General features: G+C 37.0%; 1 protein-coding gene across 2 annotated transcripts in view; it reads left to right on the plus strand.

Moving 5' to 3' along the window:
• Window positions 1-20670, plus strand: part of vps8 (VPS8 subunit of CORVET complex) — a 140597-nt gene that overhangs the window by 69921 nt on the left and 50006 nt on the right. For both annotated transcript variants that reach the window (XM_048197107.1, XM_048197108.1), the window contains 6 exons: window positions 1129-1218; window positions 3962-4008; window positions 10040-10190; window positions 12866-12955; window positions 20145-20333; window positions 20471-20552. In XM_048197107.1, coding sequence (XP_048053064.1) covers window positions 1129-1218; window positions 3962-4008; window positions 10040-10190; window positions 12866-12955; window positions 20145-20333; window positions 20471-20552 — 649 coding nt within the window. The remainder of the gene's footprint in view (window positions 1-1128; window positions 1219-3961; window positions 4009-10039; window positions 10191-12865; window positions 12956-20144; window positions 20334-20470; window positions 20553-20670) is intronic.

The following is a 20670-nucleotide window of genomic DNA, read 5'->3' on the forward strand; positions in this document are numbered from 1 at the left end:
CCAAAATATAATTTAAAGTCATTGTTGTGCTATGATCAAAATAGCATTAAAAATAGCATTAAATAGACATTACAAAAAGTAGAAAAAGTTTTAGCTTTTTTTTTTTATAAATTTGATTCAACATAGAATTTATTACACAAACTTTTAGGCTTCAATGGCCATGAGGATGAGTAAATGATGACAGAATTTTCATTTTTGTGTGAAGTATACCTTTTAATTGTTTTGTTTTTTTTAATATGGAAATATGAAATATTTTGATTTTTGATTGGTTCAAACAGCTAATTCATTCAGAAATGAAGTAAATGTCTCTCTTTATGAATGAGCCATTGAATCGTTGGTTCCCCCGATTGATTCGCTCAAAAAACGGATTCATTCAGAAAAGAAATACTGCTGTGTGTTGCTTGGAGATGCACAACAACAGTTCTGCTCTGGCTTTATAGGTAATATTTTCCTTGGCAAAATTGAGAAAAAGCAGACAATATTGTGTCTACATTTTTTAGCTTCTTATTTATTAAACTGTTGTATAAAATCTATATCACATTTTATCAATATCACAATTATTATCATCATAAAAAAATAAACATTGAATTTAATTATTTTATTTTCAAATAAAATAGTAAAATAGCACTTTTGCACTCGTGCAATTTGGGACAAAAACAGCACTTGTGTAATATTGTGCTCGTTACTCATGTGATATTGCTTAACTATATCATGATATAAATATGAGACAACAACTCATACAGGGGCATTTTTTCCCAGATATCTTGAATTTTAGGGGCATTCTAACTTTATTCTATAGGCTGTATCACGCAGTGAGTTGTTGCCCTGCCTCATGTTCGTCACCAATCAACTTTATGAAATGTAAGATAAGCTACGTAGGTCTGGGGTGGGGCAAGTGCGTTAAATGTGTTAATAATTTTAACACGTTATTTTTCCTCAGAACTAATTAATAAAGTTAACGCATTGAATCGACAGCCCTAATTATTTGTAACAAAGAAGAATTTATTTAAAAAAAGGATGTTTTTTCACTAGTAGTCGTTTGGACCCCACTATACTGTAAAGATTACTCTAGTGAAACCTGATTTTATGAATTCTCATTGGTTCTTCTAATTGTTTTTTCTGTTGCAGGATTTGGTTAGCATTAACTCGGCTAAGACAGCAGAGCTGGTGGCGGTGCACTTTGCAGATGAGGTGCAGTCTATCATCACATCTCTGCAGGTATGCAACATTGCTGTATGTCAACGGTCTCTATGTTGACTTGAAATTGGCTTTATGGGAGTGTTTAACCCTCTGGAGTCTGAGGCTGATTTGGGGCCTTGGAGAAGTTTTGACATGCCCTGACATTTGTGCTTTTTTCAGTTGTTCATAAACATATTAATGGAAAAAGTGTCATTGCACTGTATTCAGCACAAACTTGGCTACCATAATATGTGAGGAACATGTAAGTACATGTTTGTGTTTTTGAAGGAATAACGTTTATGCGTGGTTATTGAAAAAACAAAAAAGTTAAGTCACTGAAATAAGGCCAAAAAATATATATTAAAAGCTCCACTATCCCTTTAGCACACATGTTCCAGACACATTGAAATGAAGGATAGAATCTGCCCTATACTGTTTTCTGATTGCATTTACTTTCAGTTACAATATAATGCACTCTATCACGTACACACACAATTTTTCTTTCGACAGACTGGACTGTTAAGAAAAGCATTTCTAAAGGTGCCTGTCACTGTTGTATTGTGTGTTTGATTCCCCTTTGTTGTGTGTGTTAATGTTTATGTGCATTGTATCCGCTCCTATTCACTCATCTTAAGATAGTGTCAGTGAATGTCTGTGAGAGAGAAGAGGCCCCCCTGAGGCCGACGTGTGTGTGTGTCAGTAAATGGATTAGGCTCTATCTGCAGTGCTGTGTGTAATTGGGTTTGCGTTATCTCTCGCACACTGTCAGAAAGGTGCTAATTGAAAAGCTTGCTTGTGCAAACATATGTGCCGATGAGAAGAAGATACGAGGGGAATGAGGGTTTTAAGTGTTAAGGTTTTTTTTTTTCACAGTCAAAGACTAGTGTGAGAATAACATTAATGCTGTTTTAATGATTTGTAGTTCATTAAAGTCTGGAGAATTTGGCAAAGTGATGGAAATGACGATGACAAGAATAATAATGGTAAAACTGAGCAGATTTTTAATCACATAGGCCAAATCCATGACATGCTCAGGGTTAAACATTTTATGTTTTTGGAGATGAAAATGATGTTCTGCTTTCAAACTTTCCAGTTATCTCAGATGAACTAGCCTACAACAAAAGTAACTCTTACACTTAATGCTAAGTGGAAGTGGAAAATGCATTATTGAAGGTATGATGAAGTGTTTAATCTGCTCCACTTGATGAGCTGGTGTGGCTCCAAATTCCATGTTAGTGTAAACAGATTGTCTCTGTTTAAGCCAATCACACAGAGTAGCTGCAATGTATTCTCACGCAAACTTAGTTTCATAGCTAGAGTTGTCAAAAGTACTGGTTCTTTGGTACCAAGTCGGTACTGAAATTTTAAAAATGTGACGATGCCAGCATTTCCGCCATACCTGTAGTACAGAGTTCTGGGTATATGAGTTCTCGGTACCTGCTGCTTTCAAAAGCTCCTGTGTGTATCTGTGTAAGCGCTCTGTGAAGAGCATCAAAGGTTTCTTTTTACAATGTGTTTTTGAAGCGTTGATCATTGTAGCCAATCACAGACTTATCTTTTGAGCATGTGATCGCAATGGCCAATCAAAGTTAAGTTAGTCAGAATTTACTCAACACCGGAGATTTTTCACCGCACACTTTAGAGTTCTGCATGCTCGTGAATCCTTTCATTATTACCAACAATGTGTAAGCATGATTCAAATAAGAGAGTGCAGTGTAGACAGATTTTTTTGATTATAGTGGGAGTTTTAGATCTCAGTGAGCAAGCACAGAATTGACAGCGTCAGTGATTATAAAGGAAGTGATTATCAATCTGTTTATAACCACACAACCTGAATAAAAGTTTTGTTTTTCATGCTGCTCACTACACTGCAAATTTTCTCCATTTACAACTGTATTTAAATGTGTGATTTGAATCTGAAATTGCAACGTTTGATGGTGATATACCAGATGGGACAAAACATCTGATACTGTATGTCAAAATAGCTGTGCATTAAGTAAATGCAAACTAATAGACCTGCCACTTGTTCTATGTAACTTGAATGCGTTTCTTTATCCTTCATTTTATTACAAATTTTTCGCTTGATCTTTTTATAAACAATGTTTACTTATAAACATTTGAAGGCTACATGCTGTTTAAATGTATTATTTTCTTATAATTATTATCATAATAAAAAACAAACTCATTGAATTTAATTAATATTTTATTTTCAAATAAAATAGTGAAATAGTTCCAACAGTTTTTGCTATGGTACTGAAATTGGTACACCTTTGGAATGTTGGGCCAGTTGCATAAACTGCTTAGGCTACACTTACAAGTGTTTTTTTTGTTTGTTTGTTTGTTTTTTACTTTCTTTAAGACAGCTCATAATTCAAATGTATGCAACTTCTAACTAGTCTTACATGTGCCCATTACAACTAGAGTCTAACATGTGCCTGCCCTACATGGCAGCAGTGTCTGCAACAGAGATGCACTGCAATCTGTGACTTCTTGTTGAAGGCTAAAACATCAAAGGCCACAAGTTTGATTTTTGTAGTGCGTGCTTGGACACTAAAATGTCTGATGTACGCGATATCTCATTTCAAACGTTTCATCTGTAAGACACGTATATGGCTTCATCTGCCTGCACTATAGTAAACCCTCTTATGTAGTATTTAAAGCAAATGAACAGTATTTGCAATATATTGATACAAGATCCCAAGGCTGTGCTTCTACATGACTGCAATCCATTTGAAAGTGAATCATATTTTGATGTTGAGCTCTCTGTGTTCTGTGTCTGCAGGATGACTATTTGGTGTTCCAGTTTCTGAAGTGCCTCCTGGACCCCAGGTAATAATAGCAGTACCCTCTGCGACACTGTCTCTCTTCTGCAGTTTTGTTTCATTTTACTTATCTACTCTCTGTCATTTTTTTTTTTTTTTTGTAATAGAGTGATGGTGTGCATTTAAAGTGTCACACATCATAGATCTCTCTCCAAGGCAAATGGAGAAACACTATCACCTTTTAGCATTCATTCTCTTTTTGTTTCCTTACTATCCTTGCCTCACCTGCAAATGGCAGGTGAACTACAAAATTTATTGGCTATATAAAACTTTGTAGTTTGCATTTTTAAACTAAAGTATATATTTTTAAATTAACTTAAACTATATATTTTTTGTCCTTACAACAGTTTATTAGAGACGTATGAAAACTAAAGAGTGAGGAAATGTGAAAGAAGAGACCATTCAATATATCTAAAGGCTGGCCCACACTTAGGGTGTACTCACACTAGGCGATCTGAACCATGCCCGAGCAGATTTGACACCCAAAATCTGGTTCGTTTGACTAGTGTGACTGCTCCGTACCATGCCTGCTTGAAGAGGTGCGCTCGGGCGCAGTACGCATGTAGTATGAATGTTAACCTCGCACGCTACTTAAAGGGTTAGTTCACCCTAAAATGAAATTTCAGTCTCAAACATTGTTCCTTTATCTCTCTTCTCAAATGACCTCTCCCACACATACATTTCTCTTGACCAAGTATTTTATTTCTTGTACCCTTTTTTATTGTCCTGGAGTCCGTTACGCCCGGCCCCCACATTTTAGCTTGTGTCTTTCTTCTTCTGCCTGTGATAAACTGGTCTCAAGGATTAAGATCAGTATCTGTAGTGATTTTTGTACATGCTGCTGTTGACTGCCTTCAGTTAAAAACAGAAAGGAGGACAAACTGACAGTACAGTAGTCTTTTCACTGCTGAACTGATGTTTACGGGCAGATAATGGCAGTATGTATCTGTGAGATTTTCTGATTGGATGAAAGGTGGAAAAATCAGATTTAGTTTTAATTTGAAAATAAATTTTCCGCTATCATTCTTGTAATTTTCACCTGTTGGACGATAAAATTTCCCAAAAAAAATCCCATAGACCTATCCCATACGTACAGTATATGGAGACCACAATATTAAAGATATATCCTTACATACAGTATTTCACACAATATATCTGTACCACAGTGACTGATATTAGAGAGTTAATTGTACATTCTCATATCCCATATATTTTTTTTTTTTTTCTGTTCATCAGTGGTTCTCAATTCCAGTCCTCAGGGCCCACTGCTCTGCACATTTTGTATGTTTCTCTTATTTGACACACACAGTTCAGTTCATGGAGCTCTCTCCTAACGAGCTGATGATCTGAATCAGGTGCGTTAAATAAGGGATACATAAAAAATGTGCAGAGCATTGAAAAACACTGCTGTACATGATATGATGCCTAAATTCATTTGTAGCGTTTTAAGCAACTGAATTTAGTGTAGTGTTTTATATATATATATATATATATATATATATATATATATATATATATATATATATATATATATATATATATATATATATATATATATATATATATATATATATAGATCAGGCATAACATCATGACCACTGACAGGTGAAGTGAATAACACTGATTATCTCTTCATCATGGCACCTGTTAGTGGGTGGGATATATTAGGCAGCAAGTGAACATTTTGTCCTCAAAGCTGATGTGTTAGAAGCAGGAAAAATGAGCGAGTTTGAGTGACAAGGGCCAAATTGTAATGGCTAGACGACTGGGTCAGAGCATCTCCAAAACTGCAGCTTTTGTGGGGTGTTCCTATTCTGCAGTGGTCAGTATCTATCAAAAGTGGTCCAAGGAAGGAACAGTGTTGAGCTAGCGACAGGGTCATGTGTGGCCAAGGCTCATTGATGCACGTGGGGAGCGAAGGCTGGCCCGTGTGGTCCGATTTAACAGACAAGCTACTGTAGCTCAAGAATGCTGGTTCTGATAGAAAGGTGTCAGAATACACAGTGCATCGCAGTTTATGTATGGGGCTGCATAGCTGCAGACCAGTCAGGGGGACTCAACTGGGAGACTGAGTGATTAATCTTGACTTTAATTTAAAATCACCCAGAACACCAATATTGATGCAGCCTCAACTGCATCTAATATTGACCCTAACACCCTAGCAGCACCCCTTGCGTTTTGTGCATTATTGCTGAAAAGGTATAAATCTAGATTTTATTGTTACATATTCACCCCATTTTACATCTGCTTTAGTTTCAGACACAGCCACACATCAATGCTTGCTCATTTCTGCAGCATGGCAGACCCTCAGAGCTACAACTGTGTTTTTGCCGTAGCTGACCTACGGTGACCTTTATAGAACATATGGCACCTCAGGGGCATCTGTGGAAAAAAAATCTGAATTTGTTGTGTCCTCCCTATGTGACTGCTGTCTCCTCTCAGGCCAGGCCTCAAAGCACGTTTCTCCTCTTGATCCTTCCGTCCTTAGAAACTTCCCATCTCAATTTGTCACAGAGCCTCACCTCGGACAACAGAGTTCATTTAGGTTAGATTGTATAAATAAAGACCTCTTTTCCTGATGCAGGCACTCTAGGACTCTTGTAGTGATGAAATCAGTAAAAGTTAAGGACACACTACAGACTTCACCATAAAAAATAAAAGTCTAATCTGTGACAGTACCTTCTGGCAGAAACTTTAAATGTAACACTTCCAGGAGAATGACATATGCTGTGCCACTTTTAACTTAAGATTTATTCCTCTAGGCAAAATTAGATTGAGATAAAACTAATAATCTATCAATTGTAAATTGAAGAAAGCATCTGTATAATGCAGCCTTAGAAAAATATGACTTCAGTTAAATAAAGGACAATATGTGAATGATTTACATTTTTAAAATGGTTAAAAACATTTGATTTAATAATTTATGACACAGTTTTATTTATTGGCAATTCACCAACATGTATGATATATATATTTTCCATGTGTAATAACATACATTTTACAGGCTATGTACAAAATTTACTTTGAAAAAAATGAATGCACAGTGACAAAAAATATCCTACAGTCATGGTCAGAATTATTGGCACCCTTGGTAAGTATGAATAAAGAAGCCAATGAAAATATATCTGCATTGTTAATCCTTTTGATCTTTTATTAATAAAAATCACAGAAATCTACCCATTCATTGAAGTACAACAATTGAAAATCTTTATGAAGTAAATGTTTTTCTCCAATACATGTTGGCCACAATTAATAGAACCCTTTTATTCAATACTTTTTTCAACTTCCTTTTGCCAAGATAACAGTCATCTAATAATGCCTGATGAGTTTGGGTAACACTTGAAAAGAAATCAGAAACCATTCCTCTATAGAGAATGCCTCCACTTCCTTCAATTCCCAAGTCCATGTCGATACACTCTCCTCTTCAGTTCACCCCACTCATTTTCTATAGGGTTCAGGTCGGGTAACTGGAATGGCCATGGCAGAAACTTCAATTTGTGCTCAGTGACCCATTTTTGTGTTGATTTTTGATGTTTGTTTTGGATCATTGTCCTGATGGAAGATCAAACCATGGTCCATTATAAGATTTCTAGCAGAAGTGGTCAGGTTTTTATATATATATATACAGTGGGTACGGAAAGTATTCAGACCCCCTTAAATTTTTCACTCTGTTATATTGCAGCCATTTGCTAAAATCATTTAAGTTCATTTTTTTTCCTCATTAATGTACACACAGCACCCCATATTGACAGAAAAACACAGAATTGTTGACATTTTTGCAGATTTATTAAAAAAGAAAAACTGAAATATCACATGGTCCTAAGTATTCAGACCCTTTGCTCAGTATTTAGTAGAAGCACCCTTTTAATCTAATACAGCCATGGGTCTTTTTGGTAGAGATGCAACAAGTTTTTCACCCCTGGATTTGGGGATCCTCTGCCATTCCTCCTTGCAGATCCTCTCCAGTTCTGTCAGGTTGGATGGAAAAACGTTGGTGTACAGCCATTTTATGTTTCTCCAGAGATGCTCAATTGGGTTTAAGTCAGGGCTCTGGCTGGGCCATTCAAGAACAGTCACTGAGTTGTTGTGAAGCCACTCCTTCGTTATTTTAGCTGTGTGCTTAGGGTCATTGTCTTGTTGGAAGGTAAACCTTCGGCCCAGTCTGAGGTCCTGAGCGCTCTGGAGAAGGTTTTCATCCAGCATATCCCTGTACTTGGCCGCATTCATCTTTGCCTCGATTGCAACCAGTCGTCCTGTCCCTGCAGCTGAAAAACACCCTCACAGCATGATGCTGCCACCACCATGCTTCACTGTTGGGACTGTATTGGACAGGTGATGAGCAGTGCCTGGTTTTCTTGAAAAATTTAAGGGGGTCTGAATACTTTCCATACCCACTGTATGTGTATATATATATATACCTATACAGGGGCGTAGTTTATATATATATATATATATATATATATATATATATATATATATATATATATATATATATATATATATATATATATGTATACAAACAAACAAGATAATTAATTGTCCTGTACTGTATGGTCATAAACATTCTTGAAAATATCTTCTCTTGTGTTCCACATAGGAAAGAAAGTCATGCATATTTGGAACAACATTAGGGTGATGAAACGATGACAGATTTTTTTATCTTTAGTACAGATATGTGCTCTAGTATTTACAAAAACAAACTGCATTCACTGTCGCTTTGATAAGAAAATATCTGCCTGGAACTAGATGTGTATGCTGCTTTGTTTGGTCCTAATTCAACTGTGCATTTTCAGAATGCATCATTTTTATGTTCTTTGATTTTTACCACTTCATGCACTTTAAAAATGTCATCCTTCATTCTCACAAGCTTTTTTAAGTTTTAAGATAGTGTCATACCAGACTAGAACAGTACATCTCACATGTGAAGAGAATGTGTTATGTCATATGCCTCATACAGCAGGAGCTGATGTTGGCTGATTGGGCTTTGATTTGAGAGCTTGGCTATGATTGAGCTCTGAGAAAACCACTCTACATGACAACTTGATTGGGAGAGAAAGAGAAATGGAGTGGGGGTGGGGGGGGGGTGCTTGGGGGGAATCAAGAAGGGAGATGCACAAATGACGCATCATTTACGTTTGTAGGTTTATGAAAGGGGGTTTCTTTTTTAGATATTCTTAAGAGTGAGTTTTGTGTGTGTGTATAAATACCAGTCATAGGTGAAGCAAATATTGTTGATCATCTCATAACTAAGCCATATATTAAGGTCTGTGTAGATTAGATGGTTATGGCAATTATTATGGCAAGGCGACTTGGTCAAAAAATCGCTGAAACTGCAAGTTTTTTTTATTATTATTATTATTATTATTATTATTATTATAAGGTTATAATATAACCTTAAAATATAATATTATAACCTTATAAGTTATATTAAAAGATTATAGCAGCCTTGGTCAGCAGAAGATACGTCTTAAAAAAAAAAAAAAAAAAGAGTTACTTATCTCAAACTTTTGAATGGGTGTGTAATTTCATTGCTTACAATGACAATAAAGCTCTACTCTATATTATTTATATATTAAATAAAATGCTATTATAGTTAATGTGAATTATTGGTAAGGCCAGTAAGTTATATGCCTTACAAATGAAAGACTCTGCTCTCTCTCCTCTCCCCTTCTCTGTAGTCAGTAGTATGTTCATGCTTTAGTCTTTAAGGTCTGTTTTGTCCTTGGTTTGGTCTGGCTGTTGATCTTGTTCTCGGCGCATTTAAGCCAGTAGTCTTAAACATCAATAAGCAGAAGCTTGCTTTGAAGGACTGTTGAAGGTTTTTATGAGAGCCGTTGCCTTGAGCAGTCTGCTCTTATGTTCTGTGTGTAGAAGTACATCTGGAAAGTGGTGCTTAAAGCTGTAGTCTATTGAATCAAATATACGACCATTTTGTAACATGACATCATGATTATTTAAAAATATTTTTTTTTCTCAGTGTTTTGTGATGGTTTCTAGGTTTATTCCAGGTGATTTATGGTTTTCTCTTTCTGTAACAGTTCCAGAGAGGGTTCGAATCCACAGACTGCCCTAAGATTGGGCTCAGATCTTCATGAGTTGTTAGTGGATCTACTGTGCCAGTTCAGTCCTCAGCAGGTCACCACCTTCCTTAAGACCTCTCAGAACTACAGACTGGAGGAGGCCATCCAGGTATAAATCAACCCATCTCACACATACACATAGACTGTTGCAAAGACTAATGAGCTGAAGATAGTGACATATTTGGAACACTCTTTATGGGCAGCACTCCATTAATAACACACACACATACCCCACACAATTAGCCGTCCTCAAGTGAAGTGAGACTTGACTAAAGCCGAGTTCAGACTGCACGATTTTCAAAGCAGTCGGGTCACTGTTCTTTTCACACTGCATGACTATCTTGGCCAGCATTCAGTCGCTGCTGTGTTACAATAGGAAGAATCGCCGACAACTCTGTCTGGCATGCAAACTACGTTTCACAACCAAACACACGCAAGATGTGACAAGGAAACAACGCGATATCATGCGTGCAAGACCGGCGTTATTATTATTATTAAAAACGGTAGCCCGCAAGAAGCTTGCAATATGAATTGCCGGTGCGCTGATTTGCAGCGAATATAAGAAAAAGAAAAAAAGAATATGGAGGAGGAAATGGTTGGGGAGACTGTGGATTGTGTGTTCTGCAATGAGAGTTGGAGGTAAATACATAACTTTTCAATGTGCTGCTGTTGATGGTCAAGCAAAGGTTTGTGCTTTGTTTCTGTTTGATAGAATTGTAATGTTTATGTACGAAGCCATGCTTGCTGATATTTTGGTTTATATATATATATATATATATATATATATTATATATTTATATATTATATATTTGGTCTCTCAGATCGCGTCTTTGCTCATTCACACTTCGTGATTGTCACTTGCGTGAACGAGCACCGATTTGCCTGTGATTTCAGGCATTTGTCGGCGATTTCCCAAAACTTGTCGGCGAGCCAAAATCGGGGCTAAAATCGTGCAGTCTGAATTCGGCTTAAGGCTCACAGTTGATTCCCAGAGTTTTAGCTTATTGATAAGCTAAAGACAAAGTTAATAAGCACAAACAATACATAGCACACACATTAATTGGATAAAATAGGTGTGGTATTTTTCCATCAGTACTTTTCAGTACCCAGTTATGACTCCAAGGGCAGCTTTACACACTTTGGGAACAGAGCTAATATGAGTACTCACAAATGTTGTAATTTAGAGAAACTCACATGAGTTTTGATAGTACATATTGAAAAATATATTTTGCACATAGACATATTGTGCTTCCTTTATTTGCATGTGCTATCTGTGTTGTTTTAGACAAACAAATTCACTAAAGGAATTCAAGTAATGACTCAAATACCATCAACAAATCAATGATGAACATAATTTGCATACTTCTTCTCAGTACTAGGCTACTACATTCTGGCACACTTTACTTTTACTCTACAGCACACCTCCACCCCTGTGATCCAGACTCCTGGATTGGCTCATTAAAATTGTGCAAAATACATTTGACTACTGCAGGCATCTGAATATATGTCCAGCTATAGCACTATTAATTTGATGAACAACTGCAATGATGAATAAAAAAAATTTACACAATCATGGAAAACATTTAAATATCTTGGTATTTTGTTTAAAAATGTAATTTCCAGGCCTTGAAAAAGGTGTAATAAAATGCAAAAAGTAATGTCATGGAACTTTCTATAACGAATGTAAATTTTCCTGGTTATTCTCAGTCTCAGAAAGTTAATTCAAATCTTTTTAACCAAAAGAAGACATTTCCAGTATATTCCAACTATTGTTGTCCATGCAATAAAGTTCTTTAGTCTTAAAGGGTGAGAGCTTGCAATTTAAGTAGTGTGATGCTAATTGCCAGCAGCCAGATAGTTTGTGAGTAAGGCGCAATCTATAATGAGCCAAATTTACATAAGAAGTCGTGTTTATGCTGAAAAGTATGAGAATGACTTCCGTAATCATGGTGCAGTGTGAGTTTAACACATTTAGCGACTGTTTCTACTGGATTGTGGGTGATTATTAAATAAGACAGATTTTGTACAGAAATACAGATGATTACTGAATTCACCCCTCAAAATACAGATTTGGCAGGACAGGTTGGCGATTAGGAGACCACACACCATCTAATCAATCAACATGAAACCACTGATAGAGCAAGTAAAGGTTTCCAATCTGATGTAATTAGGGTGGCGACTGACAGGCTCAGGCAGGAAGATGCCTGGAGGAACGAATGAATGAATGAATAATGGAGGTAGGGGAGATATCTGCCGTGCTGAAGCGCTGAGACACAGACAGGCAGGCAGAAGAGAGAATCAATATCGTTACAGAGGCTGAGTGGCACCTGCTAAATATTTAAACAGACACCTTGCACACGCGCATACATATACAGCATCTCTAAAGTCCTGCCATCTTGCCTTATACTTGTTTCACTGCTCTTTGTATACATCTCCATATCTAGACCCATCTGCTTGCTACTGTGTTTCTGTCAGTCTGTACTGTCTTTTTTCTCTGTGCACTCTCTTACCTGCCCTGTTTTTGTATTCATGGATTCAACTGTATTCATGGATGCCAGTTGGTGTTTCTCTGCCTTCTGCATAACCCCATTTAGTTTCAGAATGTGTTTGAATGTTTCATTGCAGAAATGGTTTCTCACTAACAAACAGTCTCACCTAAACACACTTTCTCAATCTGAGTCTGTTCATCCAGTGGGCGGCTTAGAGTGGATCATTTGTCTTTATAATCTTGACAATTTGACTGCAACACAATTGACATCTTATCTCTGTCTTGTCTAATCACAGATCACAGAGAAACACAAGCTGCATGAGGCCACAGCCTACCTGCTGGAGAGGAAGGGAGATGTGCAGGGAGCTTTTGAAGTGCTGCTACAGGTTTGAGTTCATCACACCACACAAGCCTACAGCAAACCTGAAAACTAGGCACGAGGATCCATGTTAGCTTAACATGCTTATTGGCTGCTTTGAATGGAATTTGCTCCATTATGATTGAAAAGCAATAACAAATAAAATACCTTGTAATTTTTACAACTAGACTTTTTTTTTTTTTCATTTTAATCATAATGGAGCAAATAGTAATTACTTTCCCAGACATTTCTGCCTGCAGTGCTCCAAAAAAGATAAAAGATTAAAGGTGCCCAAGAATGCTTTTTCACAAGATGTAATATAAGTCTAAGGTGTCTCCTGAATGTGTCTGTGAAGTTTCAGCTCAAAATACCCCATAGATTTTTTTTTATTATTTTTTTTTAACTGCCTATTTTGGGGCATCATTAACTATACACTGATTTTGGCAGCGCCGCCCTTTTAAATCGCGTGCTCCTTGCCACACGAGCTCTCGACTATATTACAGTGCATTTACAAAGTTCACACAGCTAATATAACCCTCAAATGGATCTTTACAAGATGTTCGTCATGCATGCTGTATGCATGCTTCGAATTATGTGAGTAAAGTATTTATTTTGATGTTTACATTTGATTCTGTATGAGTTTGAGGCTATGCTCTGTGGCTAACGGCTAATGCTACACTGTTGGAGAGATTTATAAAGAATGAAGTTGTGTTTATGCATTATACAGACTGCACATGTTTAAAAATGAAAATAGCGACGGCTCTTGTCTCCGTGAATACAGTAAGAAACGATGGTAACTTTAACCACATTTAACAGTACATTAGCAACATGCTAATGAAACATTTAGAAAGACAATTTACAAATATCACTAAAAATATCATGCTATCATGGATCATGTCAGTTATTAATGCTCCATCTGCCATTTTTCGCTGTTGTTCTTGCTGGCTTACCTTGTCTGTGCACAGATCCAGACGTTAATACTGCCTTTCCTTGTCTAATGCCTTGAACATGGGCTGGCATATATGCAAATATTGGGGTCATACATATTAATGATCCCGACTGTTACGTAACAGTCGTGTTATGTTGAGATCCGCGTGTTTTCCGGAAGTCTTTTAAACAAATGAGATTTATATAAGAAGGAGGAAGCAATGGGGTTTGAAACTCAATGTATGTCTTTTCCATGTACTGAACTCATGTTATTTAACTATGCCAATATAAATTCAATATTTAATTCTAGGGCACCTTTAAAAAAAAATATATATTTTATAGGCATCGTAAAATGAATCCATATGAATTGAGCTGTTTAATCCAAGTCTTGTGAAGACATATGAGTTCTTTATATGATGAACAGATTTAATTTATTTACATGTAAACAATGATTGACACGTACATATAGCGCATCACATTTGGTAAACCCGGAAGCTTGTTTGTGCGTCATCCAAGCTTTATAATGGCAATGAATGGGACCAATGAGTATAAGCTGAAGAAAGTGCATCCATCCATCATAAACATACTCCACACAGCTCCGGGGGGTTAATGCCTCTCGCAGTTCAAAATGCTTACGCCATGTTTATAATGGATGGATGCACTTTCTTCATGCTTGCTTCATACTTGTTGCCCCCCGTTCACTGCCATAATAAAGCTTGGACACGTCAGGATATTTATTAAAGGTGCCCTAGAATTAAACATTGAATTTACCTTGGCATAGTTAAATAACAAGAGTTCAGTACATGGAAATGACATACAGTGAGTCTCAAACTCCATTGTTTCCTCCTCCTTATATAAATCTCATTTGTTTAAAATACCTCCGAAGAACAGGCGAATCTAAACTTAACACCCACTGTTACGTAACATTTGGGCTCATTAATATGTACGCCACCAATATTTGCATATGCCAGCTCATGTTCAAGGCATTACAAAAGAGCAGCCAGTATTAACGTCTGGATCTGTGCACAGCTGAATCATCAGACTAGGTAAGCAAGCAAGGACAATAGCGAAAAATGGCAGATAGAGCAATAATAACTGACATGATCCATGAAAACATGATATTTTTAGTGATATTTGTAAACTGTCTTTCTAAATGTTTCGTTAGCATGTTGCTAATGTACTGTTAAATGTGGTTAAAGTTACCATCGTTTCTTGCTGTATTCACGGAGACAAGAGCCGTCGTTATTTTCATTATTAAACACTTGCAGTCTGTATAATTAATAAACACATCTTCATTCTTTATAAATCTCTCCAACAGTGTAGCATTAGCCGTTAGCCACGGAGCACTATCAAACTCATTCAGAATCAAATGTAAACATCCAAATAAATACAATACTCACATAATCCGATGTATGCATGCAGCATGCATGACGAACACTTTGTAAAGATCCATTTTGTGAGTTATATTAGCTGTGTGAACTTTTTTTATGCAATGATAGAGTCGAGAGCTCGGGAGGGGGCGGAGAGCGCGAGCAATTAAAGGGGCCGCAGCCTAAATCGGCGCATTTCTAATTATGCCCCAAAATAGGCAGTTAATAAAATTATTTTTTAAAAAAATCTATGGGGTATTTTGAGCTGAAACTTCAGACACATTCAGGGGACACCTTAGGCTTATATTACATCTTGTAAAAAAAAAACGTTCGATGGCACCTTTAATATAACTCCGATTGTGTTCATCAGAAACAAGAAAGTCATATACACCTAGGATGGCTTGAGGGTGAGTAAAACTTGGGGTAATTATCATTTTAAAGTGAACTAATCCTTTAAATGTGAGTGCGTGATATGCGAGAACCAATCAGGTTTGTTCTAGCATGTGACGTGCAAACAAGCTTCCTGGTTTACCCGATGTGATGCGCTATATGTATGTGTGTTGATCATTGTTTACATGTAATTAAATTAAATCTGTAAATTTGTATTTTTTGACCACCCACTCTCACCCACAGCAAAGGTAAAACTGGCCACTCTCACTACAACACACACAAATTTAAAATATAGTTAATAGGCATACCCCCTGAGACATTTAACATTCTTCTCTTCCACAGCAGTCACACTTTGGCTTTTCCTATAAGGGACAATATTTGCCCCATTAAATTGATTTTTCCAGTACATTTTTTTTTTACATTTTACCTTTTTAAATACCTTTCTAAAATAAAGTTTTAAATATAAAATGTTCACTAGGGGAATATGCAATAATGGTAAAAACGAGCCATTGTGTAATTCATTAATTCAGAAATAAAGCAAGTGGTGGTATTTATGAATAGGTCATTAAATCATTGACTCTCATGATTCGCTCAAAGCCACAGATGTTTTGACCACAGATGTTTCACCAATTTCTCTGGCCTGCATTATTTGAATTTGCTATTATTGCCTTATCAGTTATTTCAGATTTACTCACTCTTAACGGCAGGTAAAAACTGTTGGTCAATTTGGCTTTTTGATGAGATACCTACAGGTGGTACAAGTAGAAACAAACATACCGTATCCTATTTTCACTCTTAACACTGGAGTCCTGTAAGGTTGTAAGCTTATTCCCACTTCTCTTACCTTTATTATTCCATGATTGTTTCACCAGACATGACTGCAATGCCATTAAGTTGAAACTGCTCACTGGCCTGATCCCAGATGGAGAGGCTGCATAATAGAAATTGAAGGAAGATGAAGCACAAGAAGTATAGTTGATAGGACTGTGATCTCTGTCTTAGCAAGTGCAACTCTCTCTGGACCAGTATAGCCAAGGAGATGATTGTAGGTTATAAGAAACTTCAGGGTAGTGACCATACACCTTTGCATCGATGAAAACTTAAGTCAAGAGGGTCAGCAGTTTCTGAGAATTACTATGACAGAGAGGTTAGCCTGATCTTGTCACACCAGCGCTGAGGTCAAAAAAAAAAAGCATGTCATCAGATTTTCTTTCCAAATTAGAGAGGTTTGGCATGCCATCACATCCTGGTCAGCATCTGTAAGTGCACTATTATAAGTATCCTGACTAGGCATATCAGAGCCTAGTGTGGGAACTGCACTGCCCTGAAGTATAATAAAGAGAGTGGTGCAGTCAGCAGATCTTATTACGGGAACTTAAACATCAAGGACAGGATGTGTACAAATAGATGCTTTATGAAGACCATGACGATCCTTGCGTCATATCGCAATTTCACTGCTGCTAATGGAAAATGGTATCAGAGCATCTAGTAAGAGCCATCATGTAGTAATGTATCCATTGAGAATCACTATAATGCATGACCTTAGACTGTCTAAAGTACGCTACTTCGCCAACTGATTTTGAATGCCGTGTGTATGTGCACACACACTCTGAGAAGTCTTTCTTAAGTAAATGTAAATGACAGGACAAAAATTCAAGATGTCAAAATATCAGATCTGTGCATTAGGCCTTAGGCAATATATTTTAGAATCCAGCAAAAATATTGTATAATTAATTGAAACATCAGAAGCAGTGTTTACAAATGAAATACTTGAAGGTTGTGGCATGGGAATGTGGTAATTTTTATCTATTTGATCATAGTTGTCATCTTCTGTTTGTAAGACAAATCAGCTCAAATTAAATAATTAATTAGTTTATAGAGAATTTTAAAAGTGTCACTTTACGACCGAGCAACTGAATCATCCAGCGTTCATTTGCACGGGCCGTAACCATAGACTCTTATAGCAGATATGAATATCCGACTATCGTAAAAACACTATTTAGTAGCAAGGTAACATAGATCAGCAGTTTAAGATATTAAATTTGTAAGCACATAACACAAGACACTTCTATTTAAAAATCTACAGGAGACTTTATTGATTATTCTAACACAAACTTATATATAAAACAAACACACACACATTTATACAAGTTGCAGAAAGAAAGGAAGTGAAAAAGAAAGAGTTTTAAGAGAGAATGAAATGATGAGCATGATTTCTAGCAAAATATGCAGTTCACATGACCTGACCTGAACGAACCATGGATCATTAATTTAATGCACCAGTTCAGCTATAGAATCTGGAGGTACTTGCTTGTTGTTCGTGTCTTTAAATGCGGATTCCCTTGTCGGCATCCTTGGCTTGGGGTTTCCGGGTTCGCTGGTTTGTCGTGGAAAAGCCAATCGTGTTCGGGCGTGCTGGCAAACGAATGGAGTCTCTCTCGTGGCTGGAGTTTAAAGTTGAGGCGACCAAAACTTTGTGGCAAAACTTAACTTAGAACACGAGACTGTCGACTTAAAAAGAAAGGAAAGTTAAAGGAAAAGAAAAGAAAAGTGAGTGAGAAGTTGAATGGCTTGAATGAAACTGCTTGCCTGCTCGTCATCGTCTGTTCTTTGTCTCCATCATCTTATTTGTTCCAACTTCAACTGTTGTCCAACTCTAACCTGTCTATTTAAACTTAGGTGTTTGTCCCACCTCTTTGAGGAGTTCTGGACAATCAGGTATTGTCTTTGTTTCAAAGGTGGCTTTTCTCTTCCCCGATCATAAACCAAATGTTATCTCATGTTCTCTTAAATTCCCGCTCTCAGCAGAGAATCCAGAGATTGCAGTTTAGACATGATTTCTCTAAAAATGATATGATACATTTTACACAGATTTCATTCAAGCCAAACTTTAAATTATGAGTAGAGATTTAAATTCATTCCAAACAAGGCACACTTTCAGTCAACCATTCAAAAGTTATAACAATTACATGAATTGTGAGTGATCTAAGCATAACTGGTCACATGTAGAAGGTGTAGACATGATATCGAATTGTGCAGTTGAACGATGTTTGATAAGTCTGTTTAGAATTGTCTTGGAACAATTTGATGCAGTTTATTTGTAAAACAGTATCTGTGAGTTTTTCTGTAAACTTCAGCTGTGTCACTCAGAAGAAATAGGCCTGCATTGTCTCTCTGTCTCTTTTGATCTGGAGATCAAAAGACTCTTTATCTTCTTGTGGCTCAAGTTGTGTTTATTTTCACCCATTTGGGTCACCCAGATTGCTTAAGTTTGACACCTCTCTTCTCAGCCAGGAAGCATGCATGGCCATAAAAGTACTTAGCAGGGGGTGTTTCATGGCCTAAATGGAGCCGAAAAATGAGTTTCTCTGAGTGTTGAAATGAGTTTGTATGGAGTTATGGTTTGAAAGGATTGGAAATATCAAAATATCAGATCTGTGCATTAGGCCTTAGGCAATATATTTTAGAATCCAGCAAAAATATTGTATAATTAATTGAAACATCAGAAGCAGTGTTTACAAATGAAATACTTGAAGGTTGTGGTATGGAAATGTGGTAATTTTGATCTATTTGATCATAGTTGTCATCTTCTGTTTGTAAGACAAATCAGCTCAAATTAAATAATTAATTAGTTTACAGGGAATTTTAAAAGAGTCACTTTACGACCGAGCAACTGAATCATCCAGCGTTCATTTGCACGGGCCGTAACCATAGACTCTTATAGCAGATATGAATATCCGACTATCGTAAAAACACTATTTAGTAGAAAGGTAACGTACAGTAGATCGCCAGTTTAAGACATTAAATTTGTAAGCAATCTGAAAGATTAATTTGTCTGGTTCATCCTTGATTCCTACAGTATAAAGGTGCAGTCACATTTGCAAATTTTGGCAAAATTTCACAAGCATAAAAGGTCTATTGTTAATAGTGTAATGATGTATATGAAATCATTTTCAAACCAAGCAGCTTTCTGTTCATCTAAGCGGTGAATCCTGTGAAATCTGCTTGCTTGGAATCCTAGGAAATCTTTCGCCTTAAGCCGCGCACACAATTAAGGATTGTAAGGCCGATTATGAATGTAAATTGATACTTATGACTGATCGCGCTCAAGCGCGTCCAGTCAGAGCCAGTTGCGTTCAGTCTGCGATTACAGTCGGTGTTCAAATTCCATGTGTAAGTATTTAAATTGGCTTCAGTCGCAGGAAACAATCGCTGTGTGTTGAGCTCAGTCTTAGAATGTTTTAGCTAGTCGTTAAATGTGTGCCCGGCTTTACACGAAATTCCAGATTATGTTTTGAATATCGTTGTTGCACTAATGTAATGCTAGCTATTATGCTAACCATGGCAGAATCTGCATCCTTTTTTTAAAGCACTGATTTAGATTTTGCAAAAAACTGGAAGTCTGCAGAATGGATTTACTCATAAAGTTCATTTAGATGTTGTTTCAGAGAACAGTGTCTTAAATATCCCTGGTGAGACAGAAAGGGCAGGTGGAAATGCGTTATCGATCTGTTGATCTCTGCTTCTTAGACCCTGAAGGGCAAACTACACAAACTTGCCCTAGAAGGCTCAGAGGCAGACAAGCCCGACGATGAGGAGGAGGAGGAGGAGACGGGAAATGAAGTGCAGAGTCTGTTACAAAGAGTGGATGAAGCTCTGCATGACATCATTGCTTTGTGTCAGAGGAGCTCGCACGGTCTCAACCAGCAGCAGAGAGAGGTGTGTGCGCAGTCCCAACAACCTGAACTGTGTTTTTCATGAACAGGATGCATTGATCTCCTTATTCCCGGTTTTACATTTCTCTCTCTCACTGTGTGTGTGTGTGTGTGTGTACATCAACCTCCTGTCACTCTCAGGCTCTGTGGTTTCCTCTCCTCGAGGCGATGATGTCACCACAGAAACTACTCAAAGGTGCCGATGCCAAACACACTTCAGATGGTGAGACACAAAACACACAAGCACTAGTTTTGAGTTTATCTACAGTATAGCAGTGGTCCTGATCCTCTGTAACTCCAAGGCCCCTAAGAATTTTTAAATATTTCTTGCTTTACTTCTG

Source organism: Megalobrama amblycephala, linkage group LG7 (genome assembly GCF_018812025.1).
Source record: "Megalobrama amblycephala isolate DHTTF-2021 linkage group LG7, ASM1881202v1, whole genome shotgun sequence".
Lineage (NCBI taxonomy): Eukaryota > Metazoa > Chordata > Actinopteri > Cypriniformes > Xenocyprididae > Megalobrama > Megalobrama amblycephala.